The sequence below is a fragment of the Bos javanicus genome, chromosome 6 (genome assembly GCF_032452875.1).
Source record: "Bos javanicus breed banteng chromosome 6, ARS-OSU_banteng_1.0, whole genome shotgun sequence".
In the NCBI taxonomy this organism is placed as follows: domain Eukaryota; kingdom Metazoa; phylum Chordata; class Mammalia; order Artiodactyla; family Bovidae; genus Bos; species Bos javanicus.
Window position 1 is genome coordinate 102,252,382 of NC_083873.1, and position 22,679 is coordinate 102,275,060.

At 44.6% G+C, this 22,679-nt stretch overlaps 1 protein-coding gene across 8 annotated transcripts in view; it reads left to right on the top strand.

The window, feature by feature from the left end:
- Nucleotides 1-22,679, top strand: part of AFF1 (ALF transcription elongation factor 1) — a 194,913-nt gene that overhangs the window by 75,826 nt on the left and 96,408 nt on the right. For 4 of the 8 annotated variants that reach the window (XM_061420745.1, XM_061420740.1, XM_061420739.1 and 1 more), the window contains 2 exons: nucleotides 20,103-20,226; nucleotides 20,622-21,542. The exons of 1 other annotated variant lie outside the window; for it this stretch is intronic. In XM_061420745.1, coding sequence (XP_061276729.1) covers nucleotides 20,103-20,226; nucleotides 20,622-21,542 — 1,045 coding nt within the window. The remainder of the gene's footprint in view (nucleotides 1-20,102; nucleotides 20,227-20,621; nucleotides 21,543-22,679) is intronic. 3 more of the 8 variants (XM_061420742.1, XM_061420741.1, XM_061420744.1) reach the window with 1 other exon arrangement.

Below are 22,679 nucleotides of genomic sequence, written 5' to 3' on the forward strand. Positions count from 1 at the left end.
GCTGTTATATCATTAATTCAAGTATTTATATACAGTCGTTTTTTTCCCCTTCTGCTACAAAACTTATGTGCCACAAGATGGGCAAATCTTTGCTGTCCTGGTGTGTTTTGACAGTGTGTGTGTCTGTGTCACCCAGACCCCTGTTAAGTTACAGAACTAATCTTAGGGTTAGTTTTTTGTGTGGATGTGGGAAAATGATGGGAAGATGTGTAAATAGACACACTTCCGTTTTATCTTTTCCTTCTTTCAGGGTGTCATTCCTGGTTTTTGTTTTGTCTTGTTTTTAATTGTAAGGTGAGCTATATGTGCTTGATAGTATCTCATTTTGAGATTATTTAGGCAGCTTCTCAAGGTCTCAGACCAAAACCTTCTAGTAGGTCTTTCATTGCCTAGATTTCCTCTAACAGTTCTCCTGGATTGTTTTATTGAGTTTCTGGGATTTTGATCCTTCTAAGATATGTTGAATATGGTTTTGAAAATGACTTCTCTCATGACTGTTACAAAATAAAATTTATTCTATGTCTGTGGCTGGGGATCTGGTGACTGCTTTCCTGAAAATAAGCAAATCCTTCTTTACAGAGTTCTTTGAGCTTTTAAATCTGACTCCAAAATTATTAAAGACACTATTTTTTGGCATCAGCCCTCCAACCAGTGAAGATAATTTGTGAGACCCTGTCCATTCTTTTAAATTTTCCTACTTCTGAGTAACAGTAAAATGCCTATGAAAGAATGCAAGAATGCAAGTAAACAACCCCCCCCCCCCCAACCTCCGTTAAAGTGCATGTTTTCAGGAATGCCCTGGTGGTCCAGGTTAGGATTCCACGCTTTCACTGCTGAGGGCCTGGGTTCATTCCCTGGTTGGGGAACTAAGACAGACAGACAGACAGACACACATCCACCCTGGTTGGGGAACTAAGCAAGACACGCGCGCGCGTGCGCGCACACACACACACACACGTATGTGCAATGTGTTAGAGGATGGTTAGGTTGTGTTCTTCCAAGGCTGTGCTGTGAAGTCACAGGGAGGGAGATGGGGATGTTCCTCATCTTGCAGGGCCCTCTTGAGCCGGCAGAGAGAAGCCTCCCTCTTGGGGAGGCCGAGAGAAGTCTGGGGTTGATTGATGGCAAGTCTTCCTTGGCAGCGGATTTGTAGATAACCAGGGACAGCAACTTCCCTGGTGGCTCAGACCGTAAAGCATCTTCCTACAATGTGGCAGACCCGGCTTCGATCCCTGGGTTGGGAAGATCCACTGGAGAAGGAAATGGCAACTCACTTCAGTACTCTTGCCTGGAAAATGCCATGGACGAAGGAGCCTGGTACGCTACAGTCCACAGGGTCACAAAGAGTTGGACACGACTGAGCGACTTCACTTTCAGGGACAGCTAGCTAAAGTGAGACAAGTTGTAACCTGTCAATCAAACAGCCTGGTTGCATGGTCCTACTTATTTCTCTTCTCTTCCAGCTTTTGGTAGAGTCTATTGCCCATGTTCCCAGCATTTTTCAGCTATTTCATTGTAAGGTTGTAGTTGAATGTATGATTGGCCCAAAGTTGTAAAGGAGGCAACATCCCCCTGAGGGCAGAGGAGGTGTAGCAGCCTTAATTGGTGGGAGATCCCCTGAGACGTTTTAAATAAAAAGGAAGAAGACCTCAAACAAGAGGTTTACTCTACCTCCATTTGAAGATCAGTTTAATTTCATCAAGGCTGTCAACCAGTTTTCTTCCATGGCTAACCTAACAGATGTCCTTTTATTTTTAAAGAGAGGTACTCAAATCTAGTGGTGCACTCTCCCACCAGACTTCTAAAGAACCAGGACATTTGAGGAACAGTAAGTTCTGACCTTTTATAGCAGCCACAGGCTTAATTCTTCATATTTTCCAGAAACCACACCCGCCTGCTAGAGTAGATAGCTCAGGGAAGTTGGATGGACTCACTGTGCCTTGGGAGTTTTTAATCCCAGAGCTTCTCCTAATGTTTTCTTCTGCCCCGCCATTGCCCTCACATCCTGTCCTTTTCCATTTATTTCCTCCTAAAATTATAAAGAATTGTAGCGTGAAGGCCATTATTCCATTGAAGATGCAGCTGGAACCAGTCCTGGCATCGTTTTTATGCCTCATAACAGCTCTTGAACGTCCACCAACACCTGCTTTTTGTTAACTTTTAATTTTATATTCGAGGCTAGTCAATTAACAATGTTGTAATAGTTTCAGGTGGGCAGCGAAAGGACCCAGCCATGGATGTATATACATGTATCCATTCTCCCTGAAACTCTACTCTCATCCAGGCTGCCACCTAACACTGAGCAGAAGATTATGCATTTTGAGTACAGCAGTGCCAGCATACGCTTTTTTGGAGGCTGTTGACCATTCAGCCAGGCCTGGTATTGCTGATGGGGACCTGAGTCCTGGAGACAGTGGATAACGTCCTCATTGTAGAGTGGGTGGCGCTGGGGCCTACAGGCTACCCCCTTGGGATACTTCTCACCACCCACTACCTTATGTTAAATAAGAGAATAATAAGAGAATGAGGTGTTATAAGAGAATTTGAAATAAGAGAATGAGGTGTTAACATGAGCTAATTAGAGATAAGAAAAGTGGTTTTTCTACCTTTTCCCTCAAGACTGGAAAGGCAATAAGAGGGACATTTGGTGTTACTGAAAGACTTGTGTATTCCAGAAGAAATTATTTCAGAGGCACGCCTTTAAATGAAACACTCCAAAAATGCACTTTATTTTCAAAAGCATTTATTTGGCTGCTCCAGGTGTTAGTTGCAGCACTCTGGATCTTTTTTTTTTTTTCCTTTTTTTTTAGTTTCCACACGTGAACTCTGAAACTTCATGAGTTGTGGCATGTGGGATCTAGTTCCCTGAACAGGGATCAGACCTGTGTCCCCTGCATTGGGAGCATAGAGTCTTAGCCCCTGGACGACCGGAACATGAAAGGTGAAAGTTGCTCAGTCGTGTCCGACTCTTTGCGACTGCATGGACTGTATAGTCCATGGAATCCTGCAGGCCAGAATACTGGAGTCAGTAGTCTTTCTCCAGGGCATCTTCCCAACCAGGAAAGTCCCCAAAATGAACTCCTAAAATTCACCCTTTATTTTTCTCTCTAATGATTCAGGTGTTGACAAACCTCTTCTGTAAAGACCCAGATGGCAAACATTTTAGGCTTTACTGCTCATGCATTCTTGGCTGCCACTACCTGCCTCTGCAGCCACTCACCTCTGCTGTTTCAGGACCTCTGCAGCATAAACATTATGTAAACAGATGAGCGGGGTTCCAGTAAATGTGTACAACAACAGGCACCTGGGCCACAGTTTGCCAACCCTTTGTCTAATTCATCTTTTTTTTCTGCTAACTTTGCTCATTGTACATTTATAAATTGGAATTTAAACGTTGATTAATGTTGAACAGGAATGTTTAAAAAAAAGAGTCTTTCCCTTGCCACTGGTAACCCTGGCTTCCTTTCATTAATTTTACATACCACTCAGAAATTTCTGGGCTAATCACGTTAAACCAAGGAAGAGTTTGGGGTGGGGATGTTCAATTAATTTTTCTTTTTAATTTACTAGGGAACTTTTTCAGCCCTGGAATTGTGACTGTTGGCTCAGCAAACAGAAGGATACACTGGAGGTCATGGGAATAGAGTAAAATCATTTGCCTTAGGAAATCAGACCAGACTTGGCAGAGGAGGCTCTGTAACAGGGGCTGGTGCTCTAACTGCTCTGTTTGGGGTCTTGAGGAAAAAGGGTGTGGAAAGAGTGATCCCTATTGTTTCTGTGATCCTCTGCGGCCACAGTTAAGTCCATGGACATTCTAAACTTTGATGTTCTAAACTCTGTTCTTCTCCAGACAGTTTTTGGTGTGCATGGTATTTAAGATGGTTTGTTTCATGGTGAGGAAAGCCCACAGGCCATATTCTCCCACAGGGGATTGTCGCCCTAAGAAAGGTCATCGAGGCCTAGGCCGGCCCAGTGGGGAGGATGGTTGCAGAAAACTGTCACCCCCAGAAATAACCCAGTGTTCTTTGACTTCTTCCCATGAGAAACTCGGAGTTGGGGAATGAGGTGAGGTGGGTGCAAACACCCCATGGCCAGTGGTCCCCTTTCTCAGTAGGGAGGTGGAGAGGGTTCCATCTCCTCTTCTAGACTTCTGCTCATCCTTCAAGCTCAGATGTCACTGCTTTTGTAAAAAATAAATAAATAAATTGGGTGCACCAGGTCTTTGCTGCAGCCCTCTGGATCTTCGATCTTGGTTGCAGCAGGCAAACTGTTCCTTGCAGCATGAGGGATCTAGTTCCCTGATCAAGGATGGAACCCGGCCCTCTGCATCGGGAGTGTGGGGTCTTAGCCACTGGATTCCCGGGGAAGTCCTAGATGTCAGGGCTCTCTAATTAAATCATCCAAGGCCCCTGCATTTAGACTGGTGTTTTTCTTCCTTAATCTTTGGCACTCGTAACCAGCCTCTCAGTGGTTCCCCCTTTTGTATTTCTCCCCCTAAATAAATTGTGGCCTCCTTACTTCTTTTGTCCCTACGTCTAGCACAGAGGAGTCAATATTTGCTGGAAACAAAGAGGTCTTCTGTTACCAGTCTGTGAGGATTAAGATCTTAAATCAGACTGCGAAAAACTATAGACAGATAAGTGCGTTAGTGCTCTTAGATAACTTCAGGCGGCATATATTTTACATGCAATTCTGTTTGAAGGAAATATTTTATGATCAGAAGTCTTTAATGCGTGATCAGTGTATTTGGTCATTTCGAATGTTTACTTGTTGTTTCCTTCCAGTAGATATATTGCCATTTCCTACTTCAGAGGATCTTCCTGACTCAGAGATCAAACCCACATCTCTTGAGTCTCCTGCATTGGCCAGCAGATTCTTTTTACCACTGAGCCACCTGGGAAGCCCCAGTAGATATATTAACCTCTGCTTTTCAAAAATGAAAAGACTAAAAATGAAAACGTTAAAGCATTATAAAGGACATCGACTCTAAAAATCCTGAAGTGCAATTTTCTTTTTTAAATAACTGAGCTCTCAAATCCTCATTTATTAGCATTGAAGAAGGTGGCCGGAGACTTTATTAAGTTGGAAAAGTATTCTTTGTCTTAGGCTCATGAGCTGCCCATTGGTAGCGGTGATCTAGTCTGAATATAAATGTTCATGGCTGGGCCACAGTCCAGCCCAGAGAATCCTGACAAGCTTTGTGAGGCTCATAACACTACTCAGCAGAGGTCAAAATGAAGGGAGACTTCTCCAGAAAAACAATGACTGACTGTTTAGCTTTAAGGTGGTGCCAATTATAGCGGGTGGTAGGAGGTGAGCTGGGGTGAGGGTGAAAACGAGAATATTTAGAAACATGTAATTGTTGCTTGCTGCCGTATAAAATACCAATACACGTCTCCAGCTTGCTCCTCCTATAATGATTGCCCTGTTCTTCCTTCTTAAAATGTCTGGGGAACGAAATGGAATAATGAGACTGCTTCTAGCTTTTATGACATTAAGCTTTCTGTGAAAACAAGCGTGATGTGTGCAGTTAACCAAAAGGAGAGAGAATTCTAAGTCAAGAGGTAAATGGGGAAAAAAAAAATGCTGATGGTTCTGTAGAAACACTGATAGAACACTTTATTCTTACACTTTTTGTCATCTGGTAATATGCAAGTGAGATTAGACAGCCATGTTGTTTTTTTAGTCCATGTGATTGTTAGAGCCTGAAAACTTTCTAAGTCTTTTTCAGAAAATCGCATTCTTCGTATGTGTGCCCACAGCAGCCTTTTTAACTAGGCTTATTTAAAAATAATTGGGCTGGCCAAAAAGTTCGTTCAGGTTTTTCCAAACGATGGTATGGAAAAACCCAAAGAACTTTTTGGCCAACACAATATAATAGGCAGTGATTTCTTCTACTGGAATTTGTATGTTGATGAGGGCATGGAGAGGCCTTGAATTTAGTGTTCGAGATCCTTTCCCTTTATGGAATGAGCTTCATTAAATGGGTGGAGGAAGAGTCCGTACAGTTGAGGGTGGGAGGAGGGTGGTTCAGTAACTGAAAAACGTGTTGGATCTCTGTGGACTCATTTAAAGAGTAAATGTTTCTGAATACTTTCTTCTTTAGGGTAATGAATGGCATCTTGCCGGTTTCCTTGCTATCCCATTGTGCTCCACAGTTCTTATCAATATCCAGACATTGCTTTTCCTTTCATTTTCCAAGTGTAAGCCTTTTCCTGTTGCTTTTTGCTGTTGGTTAGCAAGTCTCAACCCTGAGCATTTGTTCTGGCTGAAGCTGTATTTGGTACGCTGGCCCAGTTTCAAATGGTTCTTCTTATCGTACGCGGTGCAATTGGTTTTCTGGAATGTGTGTTAGAAGTTCAGTCATTGGAGGGATTCTTCCTTTTGGAATGGTAGATGCTGTACCATTTTCCAGGATGTTCAATAGGAGGCGATTTGTCCAGTTTGGTTGTGTGTTAGGAATTACCTGGTGTTCAAGCTGTTCTGACAAAAGGTATCTATTTAGTATGCTTGATTTCTTATGACAGTGGTTTCTTGTTTAAAAAAGCAAAAAATAACTTGCTCCTGAATAATCTGAAAGAAGAGTTGCTTCTTTAAAATCCCTTCAGGGATATTTTAGCCATGTCGTGAAACACAAGATGAATTTGGAAATTAATTATCTCATTTTCTATTAATATTATAGTATATGATACTTGAAAATTTGATGTATTAATCGGTCATTTAGAAGTTGCTGTTCATAACTGTTCAAAACTGCCTAGTTTTTAAAAATGAATACCTTTTGAAATGGTTCTGTTAAGTTCAAGTTCTGTGATTTTAAGTTAAAATGAAGCCACTACTGCTCTGCGTCTGTACACAGACTTCCATCCACTCACCCAGTATCTATTCAGCTTAATGGGTTAGAGCCAGGTGTACCTAGGGAGGCTCAAGAGGAACAAGATGACTAGCCTTCTACAGCTTACAGTCTTCATGGAGGTGAGGATGGGGCGCCAGAGTTAAACTGATAAATGAAGAGACGAGACAGTTTTAGTGATAAAGAGAGACAAAGCAGGGTGTAGTGCGAGAGAGTTCCTGCGGGGCTGGGGCAGCAGCTCTTTAGGCCTGGGACCTGGATGAGGAGCTGATAAACACTGGAAGGTATTACTGACAACATTGTCCTCAGCTCTAGGGACCATCACCCAGACTGGGATCAGCAACACACAGCTTGACCTATTCCTGGGTGTGGAGAAAGGCTGGTACGGCTGGTAGTTAAGGAAGGGCCTGGGGAGGGGAATGGGGCTTTCCTTCTGGCTCAGATGGTGACGAATCTGCCCACAGTGTGGGAGACCCAGGTACGATCCCTGGGTCGGGAAGATCCCCTGAAGAAGGAAATGGCACCCCACTCCAGTATTCTTGCCTGGTGAATCTGTGGTCAGAGGAGCCTGGCAGACTGCAGTCCATGGGGTTGCAAAGAGACGGACAGGACTGAGCAACTAATACTTGAGGAAGGGAGTAGGTCTGGGAGGTAGCAGTTGAGAGAAAGTGAGGATGGAGCCGTCCAGGCCAGGCTTCAGGATTTCAGTCTTGAATGCTAAGCCTAAAGAGGGGGGCTTTCAGCAGTGGAAGAAGTCACAGACTCTGATTGGTGTTTTAAAATTATCTTTTCTAGATCTTGTATTTTCTTTGTTTTCCCCACGATTCATTTATAGCTGCATTGAGAGGTTTCTCCTTGTGGGATTTTTGTTGCTGATGTTTTTACTCCTAGAGACAGCTTACTCTGACTCTTGTTGATTTAATTAAATGTGTATTTGCTATAAATGTTACTCAAGTTTTTTTTTTCCCCCCCTGTTTGGTGTAGTATACTTTTATGACTAATTAAAGTATAAAACCTGTAACATTAGCTGATAAACATACGGTGTTCGCCCAGGCAGCTTTCATGGCTGGTCTAGGAAAGAATGATGTCAGTTTCCTTCTAGGTTGAGTCACTTGATGGGTACAACAGTCTGGTAGAATAGGTTTTAGGTATCAGACCATGAATCATATTTTGTCATCAAATAATAAGACTGGCAGAATTCCACAGAATTCTGGGTTGTTTGCAACTGAGTAATGCCTGGGAGAGAATCGCTTTAGTCAAAGAGGCATTATTTTTTAAATTATTTATTTATTTGGCTGTGCCAGGTGAATGCAGGCATGTGGGATCTAGCTCCCTGACCAGGGATCAAAACTGGGCCCCCAGCACTGGGGGTGTGGTGTCTTAGCCACTGGACCACCAGGGAAGTCCAAAGAAGTGTATTAAGCATCACTTTTTGCTAAGCTCTCAGGTATAGTCCTTGTCCTTAAGGAGCTCACAGTCGAATCAGAGACACCTGTCAGACATATACAGTTCTTCTTGGTTTTGTAAATGTAAACACGGGCAGGCTGGCAGTAACAGAGGTACCCCAGAGAAAGAAGTCATTCACAGCCAGAGGTTGAGAGAGGTTGAGACAAGAGGCAGTGATATTTTGGAAGGCCTTAAAAGTCAGGTTAGGAGTTCATTAGGGAACTGGCAGAGAGAACAGGGCTGTGCTTTCTCCCAGTTCCTTGTGCCCAGGGGCTTGAGAACTGAGGCAGGGGGCAGAAAGGGTGTTTTTTTTTTCTGGTCCATGAGAGTTGAGGCTTACCAGTAGAGGCCAAGTGGTGAAGAGTTGCTTGGCACACAAGGCTTATCAAAGGGGTGAATAACAAGATCAGATTCATGATTTTTAAGAAAGAGGCATTGGCAAAACTAATACAATTATGTAAAGTTTTAAAATAAAGTAAAATTTAAAAAAAAAAAAAAAAAAAGAGGCAACTTTGTGGAGCTGGGTAGCCCAGGATGAGAAGTGAGAAGTCCACACACTTCTTTTGAATTTTGGATGCTTAATTGATTTAATGTCCCAGACTTTTTTTTTTTAAGTTGAGTATGAATTAAATGAGGCAAGCATTAAAAACAAAACAGAACTTTTTAAGCTTGCTTGTCTGCATTCTTTCCTAGTCTGTGACCACAGCATTCTTTTAATTTGTGGCTGTAATGATACAGACGTTGACCAGCCTCATTATTTTATAGGTATGTGATGTGGTCCTTCATGGTCAGTTGAGTGTGTAAGAAGAATGGCCTGGGAAGGAGGCCAGAGCTCTGGTTGGTCCTAGTACAGACCAGACTTGCAGTGGAACAGCCTGCAGCTTCTACCCGTGTGTCTGATGGGTGCCAAATGTTCAGGGCCAGCCAGCAGGCCTTCAGAGGGGCTCTGATCTGTGGTCAGATCAGTGGTCTTTATAACGAAAGAGGGAGACGTAACTAACTAGTCAGCTGGCAGATTTTTCTCTAGTGAGCCTGGAGCCAGGAGTACTTTGTGTGTGTCCTTCCAATTGACTTCAGCTAAGTTCTGTCAAGGGCCTCGCAGGTGACTCAGATGGTAAAGAATCTGCCTGCAATGCAGGAGACCTGGATTCGATCCCTGGGTTGGGAAGATCCCCTGGAGAAGGGAGTGGCTACCCACTCCAGTACTCTTGGCTGGAGAATTCCATGGACAGAGGAGCCTGGCGAGCTACAGTCCATAGGGTCACAAAAGAGTCGAAAATGACTGAGCGCGCGCATGTGCGCGCACACACACACACTCACTCACTCAGTCAGCACTTTAGGGAACCCTGCTCAGAGACAAAGTTTTCTGAAATTTGTTAGTAACATGTTCTCAGAAAGTGAAAGTGAAGTCGCTCAGTTGTGTCCGACTCTTTGCGACCCCATGGACTGTAGCCCACCAGGCTCCTCAGTCCATGGGATTTTCCAGGCAAGAGTACTGGAGTGGGTTGCCATTTCCTTCTCCAGGGGAATCTTCCTGACCCAGGGATCGAACCCAGGTCTCCTGCATTGTAGGCAGATGTTTTACCATCTGAGCTACCAGGGAAACATGTTCTCAAGTAACATTAAAAACAGATACTTTATTGGGCTTCCCTGGTGGCTCAGTGGTGAAGAATCCACCTGCTAATGCAAGAGACACGGGTTCAATCCCTGGGTCAGGAATATTCCCTGGAGAAGGAAATGGGAGCCCATTCCAGTGATTCCTGCCGGGGAGATCCCATGGACAGAGGAGCCTGGTGGGCTATAGTCCACGGGGTTACTAAAGAGTTGGACACGACTTAGCAAGTCAATAGCAACAAAATACTGCCGGCATTTTCGGGAACGCTTCTTAGAGACTGAGCTTACTGAGATTTTTCAGTAACAGGAAGATTTGTTCTCGTTTCAAGTAACACTAAAAAGTTTAACGGCTGGATGATGTGCATCGTTAAAATCTTCGAGCTTGGGAGTGATTTCTTTTCTGTGGTATGGTTTGTGTAACTGTGTCATTGACATGATGGCCTTCCTTGGTCAGTACTAGTTTTTTTATTTTAAAAATGTGTTTGGAAGGTACGGGCTTGGTGCACTGTATCATGGAGTGCCTTAGCCCCTCTGTCTCCTCGCCCCTCATCCTGCTTTGGTTGGGGCAGTGCATCCCTTCCCATACAGCTTCCCCCACACCCCCCCTTTTTTTCCCCACACCCCTTTTAAGACCGTTTAGTGAGAAAGGCAGCCTCCTGTTCTTTCCTATCTACAGGGTAAAACAATGCCCCTCAAAATATGTTTATATGATTTATTTACTTTTTATTTTTTGGCTGTGCTGCAGGGCTTGCAGGATCTTAGTTCCCCAACCAGGGATTGAACCTGGGCCTTCAGCAATGAAAGCTTGGAGTCCTAACCACTGGACCAGCAGGGAATTCCCTCTATGACTTAGTAAGCACAAAATGGGATATAGTTGACAGTACTCCAAGTAAAAAATAGCAGCTGCTGGTGTTTGAACTTTGAAACAGTCTTCAACGCAGTTTTATGAGGAGGCATCAGTAATGCTTATTTAGCATTATCTGAGACTTAATCCAGGATCCAAAGTGAGTTTTCAGAGGTTCCAGGGAGAGTTATTGGAGAAGGGCATGGCAACCCACTCGTGTTCTTGCCTGGAGTATCCCACGGACAGAGGAGCCTGGTGGGCTACAGTCCATAGGGTCACAGAGTCGGACACAACTGAAGTGACTTAGCATTCATGCAAAGGGAGGGGTTATTGCCAAAAAGATCACCACCCCAGTATTTCTTTACTGTTGATCTTGATTTGGTATGTGGTTATGAGGTTCTTTTGATTTTAATTAGAACTTTTAATTATACAATGATTAATGAATACTTCCTTGTGAAAAGCATGTTAAAACAGAATTTTAAAGCAAGATACTCCCTAAACCCTGTCCCACTACCTCCTGAACACTACCCACTACCCCTCCCCTCCTAACCCTGATCTGGTGTTCCTTCTGGATAGAATTTTGTAAAGTGTATCTTTTCAGACCTTTGCTCCACATTAACATGCCTGCAGAAGCACCTGGCAGATTGATTTTGAAAAGTAAATTAGCATGTCTCTTATCAGAGAAGTGGATTGAGTCATTTTTTTCCCTCCTAGTTTGCCCATCCGAGGCTGTCTCAATCTAAAACTTGAAGAGTGTGCCTTTAAGGTATATAAAGTATCTTAAAGGTTGATTGAATTTTGCAAAATGGAAACACATGCAGCTCTTTTGGTATTTTAATGAGGCTGAGTGTTTTGTGGCAAGCAGTCAGTTTGAGATGATCCCCAGGAAAACAGCTGTGACATTGTGCTATTTTGTCATTTCACTTTGGCCGATACTGATTTTTTTAAATATAAAGACAGATTTTCTTTTAGGATTAAGTCTCTGATTTTTTGTTTTTTGTTTTTTTTTCTTTATATTTATTGTGTGTGTTAAGTGGTAGGAGAGGTAATGAAGGGGAAATCCTTGCAAAGTTTAGCTGAGTGGTTTTTATTATGAGAAAGCCTGTTGTGAATTCTTCCACGTGCACAGAGAGGCTGATGAAAACGTGCTTCTTTCTTTGAGGCCAAATTTCTTCTACCTTAATACGTGGAGCCACTTTGATTTCTCACTTTAAAATGTCTTTATGGGGGAAAAAAGGTCTTTATGGTATGGTTTAAGGACAAGAAAAAGGTTGGACATTTGGTTTGTAAAGTGAGATATTCAAACTGTTCTCTGATCCCCGGATTGTAGGAATAGAGGACATGGAAACAAGAGGGCCAGAAGATGGACTTGAAAATCAGTAGGGGTGACTTTGAAACAATGGGATTGGCCAAAAAATTTGTGTATTTGTGTAAGATGTTAGAAATTGGAATGAACTTTTTGGGCAACCCCCAAAAGTCACTCACACAACGAGTAAGCACCCAAGCCTGCTGTCTTTTTTGCCCGTCGTCTGTGACAGAGGTCTCTGCTCTCTAAGCCAGTCGCCTGTCTTCTGTGCGTTTTGCTCTGTCCTTTGTATGTTCGAATCAGAAGGGCATAGAGCTTCGCAAGACAGTGAAGGCTCGTTCTTTTCGAGAATGAACACACCCCATCGATTTCCGGATTTCCCTCTTCGACACCCAGGAAGATAAATACACAGGAGAAACGGCGCTCTGTCCTCTGAGGGAGAATTAAACCTTTCAACGTGAGTTGGTCACATCCATCACAGGGAGGTCTGTGCGAAGTGACCAGTCAAGGGTGATAAATGGGTAGTCAGCTGTGCACGGCCTGCCCCATGGGCCGAGTTGCCATGGCAGCGCCTGGTGGCATTCAGCCCCCTGAGTGCCTAACCTAGATTAGCAGCAGGGCCCGTGGGCTCAGCCAGGGAAGGTGCCTCCAGCCAGACGACGGCAGTGCGCCTGGCACTCCAGGCCCAGCCCAGGTCTTTCCATCCCCTTCTTCCACATAGGCAGGCTCTTTTCCTTATTTAGTGCCAGGGAGCGAGAAGGAGGAGGCTCACTTCTCACCAGTCCTTCTGGAGCTGTGGTTTCTTTATTCTATCTCCGTGTTCTAACACAGGGGCCCAGACCCCCAAGGAGAAGCATTTGAAAAGTGGGAGTCAGTCGACCCTGACAGGCCTCAGCGTGGGGTTGACCGAGTGGCTGCTTTCGGGTGCTGACTGGGCAGCTCTGACTTCCTCAGGGGTTTCCCCAACCTCTCTGGAAGTGAGCGCACACTGGCAGCTTTTGGCTCTCCCAGCTTCCTTTAGGTTCCTGGGCTCCTTCCTGATGGAGAGGGCTGGAATTCTGTCAGAGGATTGGGGATGCAGCCCACCTTAGCAATGGCTCGTGGATCTCATATGTCACTGCTCTCTCTCCAGGTGCTGGAAATTGAAGCCTGTGGTTTCTTCCTCTGGCGGTCTTTCTAGTTCATTTAATTAAAAAAAAAAAAATGCTGTAGAGGAGGTGGTTTAATGCATTTTGCAGAAATCTTTCTAAGACATTTGCGTCGAACCTTTTCAGACAGTGGACAGCAGTGCGTGACCCAAGGACTGGGCTGCTTGTTGTCGCTCAGTTGTGTCCAACTCTTTGGGACCCCCACGGACTGTAGCCCCCTAGGCTCCTCTGTCTGTGGGATTTCTCAAGCAAGAATCCTGGAGTGTGTTGCCATTTCCTTCTCCAGGGGATCTTCCTGACCCATGAATCGAACCGCCGTCTGCTACATTGGCAGGCAGCTTCTTTTCCACTGAGCCATCAGGGAAGCCCCAAGATCTTGGCTACTGCTAAGTAATTCCCTATCTAGGAATGTTTTTGCACACTTTTGGTGGAACTCATGAATATCTGCTGGGTGGTCAGACTTTGCACCCTCCCCCCTCAGGGGCACTTCAGCACGTGGGCTTGTTTTCGAATGCAGTCAACCACTTCTAATCACCATGTGACTTGTTTCTCGCCCCCCAGGTGGGGACCCCTGGGCTGACCAGAAAGCTGGCACTGAGGCCCTAGGAACATGGCCTAGGTCAGCTGACCAGAAGTTAATGGGAGTGGAGCCCAGGATCGGGCATATAATGGCTACTTTAGGGCAAGTTTATTTACAGCCTGTTCTTGAAAGAAATTAACATGAAGAGCCCCTGAACACATTAGAGATGACTTGAGAATCCAGAGGTTATTATGGGGTCAGTGACCTTAAATCTGTAAATTAAAAAAGGCTCTAACATAAGCATTGTAGCACAGATTTTATAATTTGAAGAGCAACTTCATGCTGGCATTCCCCCTTCCACCATCTTTTTTTCTTAGGCAGGGACAGATGTGTGTGAATACGTTTAACTGAACATGTGTTTTATGGCTCCAAGATGTTCCACCGGCAGGCATAATACCCGAATTGTTGATGTGTACCTCTCTGAGACTAAGGGATTATAAGAAATTATGCATGATGCATGCATGCTAAGTTCAGTTCAGTCGCTCAGTTGTGTCTGACTCTTTGCGACCCCATGGACTGCAGCACGCCAGGCTTCCTTGGCCATCACCAACTCCCAGGGCTTCCCTGGCCATCACCAACTCTCAGAGCTTGCTCAAACTCATGTCCATCACGTCGGTGATGCCATCCAACCATCTCATCCTCTGCCGCCCCTTCTCCTCCTGCCTTCAGTCTTTCCCAGCATCAGGGTCTCTTCCAATGAGTCGTACTCAGGAGTGCTCCATCGTGTCCAGCTCTTTGCAACGTGCCAGGCTCCTCTGTCCATGGGATTCCCCAGGCAAGAATCCTGAAGGTGGGTAGTAATTTCCTTCTCCAACCTAGGGATCGAACCTATGTCTCCTGCAATGGCAGGTGGATTCTTTACCAATGAGCCGCCTGGGAAGCCCAGTAAGAAGTTCTGACTGCTTATACATTAGCACGGTTTAGCATGCCTTCTTGTTCTGTGCATTTGAAGGCAGCCTGAAAGCTTTGCTAGCTAAGCAGTAGTTCAGAGCACAGGCTTTGGTATCGGGCGACCTGTACTTGAATTTTCAGGTCTACCATTTAATATTAATAATAGCAAGATCATCTCTGAACGGCCCCCCCCCCCTTTTTTTTTTTCTACCTGGGGAACAGAGTTAATGTCTCCTTCTCACAGAGCAGTTGTGAATATAAAGTAGACTGATGCAGTGTCACTAAAGCAGTGCCCGATGATTGGCCTGGGCTAAGTGAGGGCCGTCCTTGGCTCTGCCCCTCTCAGCCTCACTGTTATTTCTCTGGGTGAACCTGAAGCAGTTATAGAGCCTCCGAATAGTGTGCTCTCTCATATTCTCCAGAGCCACGTAGAAACTTGTTCAACGTGCAGGCTTCAGGTGCCGCATCAGATTAACTCAATCAGAAACTCTGGGGGCGGGTCTCTGAGGTCTGGGTTTGAACAAGTCCTCCCAGTGCTTCTGACGCTCACTGAAGTTTGAGCACCTCTTGTCTAATGCAGAGAGGCGTGAAGAAATCACTGAAGGGGAACTCGTCCCTTGGTGTCTGCTGGGTATGGTGCCAGGACCCCCTTTGATATCAAAATGCTTGATGCTCAAGTCCCTCATAGGAAATGGCCTCCTATGGTCCCTCCAAGTCTGAGAGTTCCTCATCTCCAGACACGAAGGACCAGCTCTAATGCACTTGATGTGAATAGTGATCAAGTCTAACAAGACTGGTGTAGGGATAAAGTGATCCTGTGAGAGCAAGAATGCATCCCTCCCCCCACTTCATGCCAGAGGAAAAACTGCCACCTTTAATTAAGAGAAATGGTAGTCAACTTGTAATTATTCAAAGGTAATTACAGAGTTTATGAATCACGTAGGGCATTTACTGCTTCCTAAAATCCCCTCATTTAAAATTCTTCCATCCACCCCCTCCTTGCTTGCACCTTGATTTAAAACCAGTGATGTGTAAGATGCTGAACAATGGTTTACTCATGTTACTCACTGAGTTAATGTTTTTAAAATGTAAACTTCCCCCGATTTCAACAGGAAACCAAGAAAAAGAAGATATTCATGAGAAAATGTGCCCGACGACTTTAACAAATCATTCCTTAAGCCACTGGAAACTTCGCTGTTGTTCAGTCACTAAGTCTTGTCTGACTCTTTGTGCCTCCACGGACTGCAGCATTCCACCCTCCTCTGTCCTCCACTATCTCCTGGAGTTTGCTCAAGTTCACGTCCATTGACTCACTGATGCCATCCAACCATCTCATCCTCTGCTGCCCCCTCTTCTTTTGCCTTCCATCTTTCCCAGCATCGGGGTCTTTTCCAGCTGCAAACTTAATAAGTAAAAGCCGAGTAAACCAGAAAGCCACTGGTATGACTGGCAAAATCCTGTTAGTTACAAGAAAGTAGACGTTCTAGAAAAATGAGGGCTCACAGTTTGCCCTGTGTTGTCTTGGGGCTTAGACTGGTCACTTCCTGTCTCTTCTGCCTTCCTCTGCCCTGCCCAGGGGCCTTGGTGAGCAAGACCCAAGAGGGAGTTGCCCAGCAGACAGTGTGGGTGAGAGTGAGTTTTCTCTCACCAAGTTTAGACCTCATAAAACTCATCCTACCGGTGACACCTGGGATGGCTTTTCCCCACCTCACTATTTTGGGATTTCTTAGTTGAAGGGTGATGGTGAATAAGAAAAAAAATACTCAAAAGTTCATCTCAAAACTGACATAGGGGAAAAAAAAGCACCCATTAAAGTCTTTTAAAAGCCTAAAGGAAAAAAAAAATTGCTATAATATTACATATGTCTGCCAGTGAAATCTGGGTGTGTCTTTTGAACTTTTTTTTTTTTTTAATTAATGAAGTAAAACCTTTAAGCAGAATCTTTAGTAGAGTTTCTTCCCAGTAGGAGTTATGCGCCTCAGTTTTTGAATCATGAGCCAGTGTTCGGAATTTTGTAAAATCGGGTTCTTCTCATTATTTATGTAGCAGCTTGTATTATTTTGGAATAAAAATCTAGAAGCGTGGTAAAAACACTAACTGCTGAGATAAGACTGAGATGATCGATTTAAAACACTTTTCTAACTGTAAACCAGTGTAGCTTGTCTTCACGTGCACGCAATTGACGGGAAACGTAAGCAAGGACCCTGAGCAGCCTACTAGTTAAGGCACTGCTGTTACACATGCTCAGTGTTCAATCCAGGACTGAGAATTTTGTCATTTAGGGTTCCCTTTTTTAAGACAAAGGTAGCAGTTACTCAGAAGTGGGCAGAGCTCTTATAACAGAGCCATGGGCCGTGAACACTCATAAGCAAATCAGGCTCTAGAAACTCCACTGATGTAACCAGCAGAATCAGACAAGGGAAAACTCCCTGTGTGAGGAGAATAGCAAAGCAGACACCCTTGCAGAGCTGCTTCCCCTTCTCCGTGCACCCGTGTAGGGTGTCTGTATCAGGTAGCTTTGCAAAAGAGAAGCTTGGGAATTCAAGTGGTATTGAGGACTTGTGATATGCCCCAACCCTCCCTGCAAACAAAGTGCTCATGAAGCAAGTTTGAAGGAAAAGCTACTTTCTCATCAACCCTCTTAAACTTGGCTCCCATAGTTGGATGTTAATGCTACGTGGTTCTTTTTCTTGCTGTTTTTCAGCCAACAAGGATCACCAAAATCATAAACCAATTGCAGGAATTCTTGAGTGGCCAAAAGGTCCATTGTGCCGCTCTCACCCAGACATGAGTATGTCTGATGTGTGTGAGGTTCAGACTCTTATTAAAGAAGACTCCAGAAGCCAGTTTCTGGTTTAGTTTTCCGTATGTTGTCTCACATAATTGTTCACATTGTTGTTCTCTTAAAATCTGATATCAAAATACCCCATCATCTAGGGAAAGTTTGTGCTATCGTGGTCCAAGCAGGTAATTCTTCACTACATCCCAGTGAATTCAACCAGGGAGGTTAGCCCCTGCCACGCCACCCCCAGCCCCGCCCCAACCTATAGATTGAAAGCCTATAGAAACAGCAGAGTCATTTTGTAGTGATTATAATTTTTTAAACACTGTTCTTACACGTGTCTTTCAGAGTTATATTTTAAAAGTTACAAGTAATACACTGTAAGCATAGTGACTATTTTTAAATTAAAAAACATTGAGTGTTTAGCTTTTATGCAGAGGGCTCTGCATTAGCACCAGGAGACAGAAAAATATGAGAGGTTCTATTATGATGGGTCTTCCTCTTTTCAAGGGGAAAGGGGAAAAGAGAGGGAGAACCACATGATATATCGTCAGGTGGATTGGAGGAAGCCTTGAGGGTGGGTGAAATTGGAGTGACTCCAGATAGTTACTGGTAGTTGGAAATCGGGGCTAGTGTATGTGGTTGAGAGAGAAGCAGAAGAAATTCATGTAATGCAAATGAAAGCATCAAAGTCCACAATATCACTGAGGAGCAGGGAGTAGTCTGATGTGCCTGGAATATAGAGGTGATTTGCAGGAGAATCATACTTTGTGGGTACACTGGTCCTGGAAGAATTGTTATCCTTCAGTGAAAGAGGGTTCTGGGGGTGGGGGGATTAGAACAGGAGGGTGCCCTTGACCAGGTGTGTTTGGGAAATGGACAAGGCTGTCAGGTAGAATGCACACGGTGGGCCAGCTGGCAGGCAGCAAGGTCATTTTGGGGTCGATCTAGATCATGGGGAAGTTTTTAATGCCAAAGCAAGGGTTGAGAGTTGATTCTGCAGCAGCAAAGGGCCGTTGAACACTTGCTATTTTAAAATACGGGTAGTGACATGAGAACCAGAGCCTTAGGTCCTATTTCTTTCTGCAAGAAGGCTAAATTAGAGGGATGCAATGTAGGGGAGGCAGGGAGACCAGTAAGTAGGCTCAGGTCAGGGAAATCAGAGAAGTCCTGAGAGAGGCCGAGAAGGGGATGGAGGGTAGGGTGTCCAACAGCAAGGCTAGAATTCCTAAGGCACATAGTACCTTGGAGAGACAGCTGAATATTTTTTGATTTATTCAGATAATAAACTGGGGTTTCCGTAGATATGCTAAAGCACGTCTATAAGGGCAGAAGTCTTCCCATAGTTTTTTTTTTTTTTTTTTGGCTGTGCGGGGTCTCCCTTGTTGCATGGTCTTTTCCCCAGCTGTGGTGCGTGGGCTTCTCACTGCAGTAGCTCCTCTTGCTGTGGAGCCCGGGCTCTAGGGCATTTGGGCTCCAGGAGTTGTGGCTCCCAGGCCCTAGAGCACAGGCTCGTAGTTGTGGTTCACGGGCTTCCTTCCGAGGCGTGTGGGATCTTCCTGGGTCAGGGATCGAACCCATGTCGCCTGCACCTGACAGGTGGATTCTTCACTGAGCCACCAGGGAAAGACCCTTCTTACCAGTTCTTATTTTCATTATTCTTACATACCACATGTGGGGTTCGGATGGCCTGGCCTCAGTTCTGACCTAAGGCAAGCCCACTTCTGGTTTATACGCCAAAACTGCACTCTTGTGGGTTTCCAGTTTTTGTAATTTGGTTGACAGATCTTAACGCCTTCTGTGCCAGGGCTGATGATTTAGGATACGTTTTTATGTGGTTTAAATTGGGCCATCAGATTATAGGTTTCTCCGTGGTAGAGCTGACATCTAAAATCGGATTTTCCCATCCTTGACACTTGAAATGAGAAATAAAAATTATCTTTTCAGGTTTACATGCTAAGACACTTCCAGGAGAGTGGGCTGAAAAGAAAGTAAATGCTGTTTTGGGTGCCTGGTAATCTTTTAATTATGAAATAAGCCCTTTGATTTTAATCTTCCAAAATGTACAATACTGATCCAGGAATAAAGTTCACATCCTGCTGACTTCTTCAGATGAAAAGCTTCCACCTCTACCTGGTATTTTGCAGACTGGAAGCAAAAATATCATTAATCTTGTCTCAGTTCCCCCACTGACTATAAAAGACTGTTCTGTTTGGAGTCAGTCCTGAGCCACAAAGGCAGGCGGGCAAAATGAATGCTTAGGTTACCAGAGCCAGGACCGGAGCTGGGGGGTCACAGCCAGTTAGTTGACTGTGGCCTTAATCTAGGAGCAGGATGAGACACTTGGGCTTTCTTTCTTTCTTTTTTTAGGATTTGTTTTTATTTATTTATTTGGCATGCGGGCTCTTTGTTTCGGCATGCGGGATCTGGTTCCCTGACCAGGAATCGAACCAGGCCCCCTGCATTGGGAACTTGGAGTCTTAGCCACTGGACCTCCAGGGAGGTTCCCTTGGGCTTTCTTTAAATCCGCTCTCTGTTGTCACAGCTTTTTGAGCTGTCCTTGCCTCCCTCACAAACGTGCGTGCGCAGCAAAGCTTGGATACTGATAAACTTTGTTTGTGTTCTTTTGTGGCGTCTGAAGCAGCTTGTACAATGAAGACAGAAACCTGCTTCGAATTAGAGAGAAGGAAAGACGCAACCAGGAAGCTCACCAAGATAAAGAGGCATTTTCTGAAAAGATCCCCCTTTTTGGAGAGCCATACAAGGTATTTCTTGAATACGGGAAAGTCTGATTTATCAGCATGTTTGACTTTGTGTTGAAAGTGAGTCTCAACAAGGGTCGCAACTGTGGAAATAAGACAGTTATCCTAGAGATTGTTTTTGAAGACAAAATATAAAAGTCCTCTGAACCTCATTAATCAAATTGATCAAAGTTTGTGGTTTTCTTTTGTAATGTTCGTCTCCTGTATTTAGTAATATTTGTCCATGGCAGGCTTCTCAACAGGGGAATTGAGTTAAAGTTGCATGTTAAATTCTGTGTTACACGTTATATTGAGATGTTTCTTTTCTAACGGCATTATGTAACGTGGTTTACTAAATGGTGATTTCTCTTCTCCTTTTGTCCCTTAGTATCTAACTCTGTTGTCTTCTCTTTTTTCAGACAGAGAAAGGTGATGAGCTATCCAGTCGGATACAGAACATGCTGGGAAACTATGAAGAGATGAAGGAGTTCCTTAGTAGCAAGTCCCACCCCCAGCGCTTGGATGCTTCTGAAAATAGGCTGGGGAAGCCGAGATACCCTTTATTTCCTGAGAAGGGGAGCAGCATTCCACCCCACTCCTTCCACACCAGTGTCCACCACCAGCCCGTTAACACTCCTGCCTGTGGACCACATCCTGCTGGTAACGTCGGCCACCACCCAAAGATGGCGCAGCCAAGAATGGAACCAATGCCAAGTCTCCACGCCAAAAGCTATGGCCCACCGGACAGCCAGCACCTGACCCAAGAGCGCCTCGGTCAGGAAGGGTACGGCTCTAGTCATCACAAAAAGGGTGACCGCAGGGCTGATGGAGACCACTGTGCTTTGACGACAGACTCTGCTCCGGAGAGGGAACTTTCGCCTCTGTTCTCTTTGCCTTCCCCAGTCCCCCCTTTGTCACCTGTACATTCCAACCAGCAGACTGCTCCCAGGACGCAAGGAAGTGGCAAAGTTCCCAGCAGTAGCAGTAGCAATAAAGGCTACTGCCTGGCCAAGTCTCCCAAGGACCTAGCGGTAAAGGTGCACGATAAAGAGACCCCTCAAGACAGCACAGTGGCAGTGGCCAGCCTTGGGGTAGCCCCTCCTCAGCCACCTTCTCAGACCTTCCCCCCACCCTCCCTCCCCTCAAAAAGCCTTGCAATGCAGCAGAAGCCCACGGCTTATGTCCGGCCCATGGACGGTCAAGACCAGGCTCCTAGCGAGTCTCCTGAACTGAAACCCCTGCCGGAGGAGTACCGGCAGCAGACCTTTGAGAAATCAGACTTAAAAGTGCCTGCCAAAGCCAAGCTCACGAAGCTGAAAATGCCTTCTCAGTCAGTCGAGGTGAGTGGAAGTCCACATCTGGGGCGATTTCTGCGGGAAGGAAGATTTGAGGGGGTAGTTTTCAGGGCAGGGGTGTCCGTGGCCTTTGTAGAGGGAGATTCTTTCCTGGCTTTAGGATCTTGTTGGCACGCAGAAAACTCAGGTCTGAGGTGGATTACTGATGACAGATACTGAAATGTGATTTGTAGGAGGTTTTGAAAAATCTTCTTATTGAGCCGTGATTTACATACAGTAAAATATAGATCTGGTTAGAGGACAGCTTACTCTGTTTTGAAAAATGTGTACACCTCACAAATGTATATGCCTGTACGACCCACAACCCAGTCAAGGCAGAGGACTGTTGTATCATGAAAGTCTCAGACAGGTTTTGAGCTGTCTTTGATATTTTTGACTTTGTGGTGTGGGGGGGTGGCACTGACTTCATTAAAGAAAATATAAAGAAAAAAATTGTTATGGTTGATAGATCCTCTGTCCCAGTTAGTTTTTCTTCAGATCCAAACCATAAAAAAGGGAAAACAAGACGTCAAAATGTTGAAGGCAAAGTATTAATTTTTAAAGATTTGTTCCCTATATATGGTAAGAAACTTTGAAACTAAATTTCTGTTCTATTTTATTTATCACCTATGAAAGAAGAGTCGGGGTGTGGTGACATCTCATTTGAGAGTGAGTCACAAATATAATACAGAACGGTATTCAGCGATGGCTTTTTGACGAAACCAAAACACTCAGTCTTTTTCAACAAAGGAAAAATACCTTTTTCTGCTCTTTTGACAAATGGCAGTGTGGTGCTTGAATGAGGAGAATCAGAGCACCCGTCCTAGCGCTGCAGTTCTAAATTAGCACCAGTTACTCAAGTTCACATTCATAGTGCAAAGTGAAACGTTTGAAGTGCATTTATTTTAGCACTTATCTGTTAAAGTAAAACCTGTGGTTCAGTTGCATGTATAGACATTCTAATTTGCATATCCATTGCCCAGAGATGTGTGTGCGCACGCGTGTGTGTGCGTGTGTGTGCACGCGCGCGCGTCCACATACCAGTTTTACATAGTGTTGGAAGGTTGAAAAAAAAAAGAGAAAATGACTCCAGGATCCTCAGCTGGAAAGATAACCCTTATCTTGAAGGAGGAAAATCTGTTT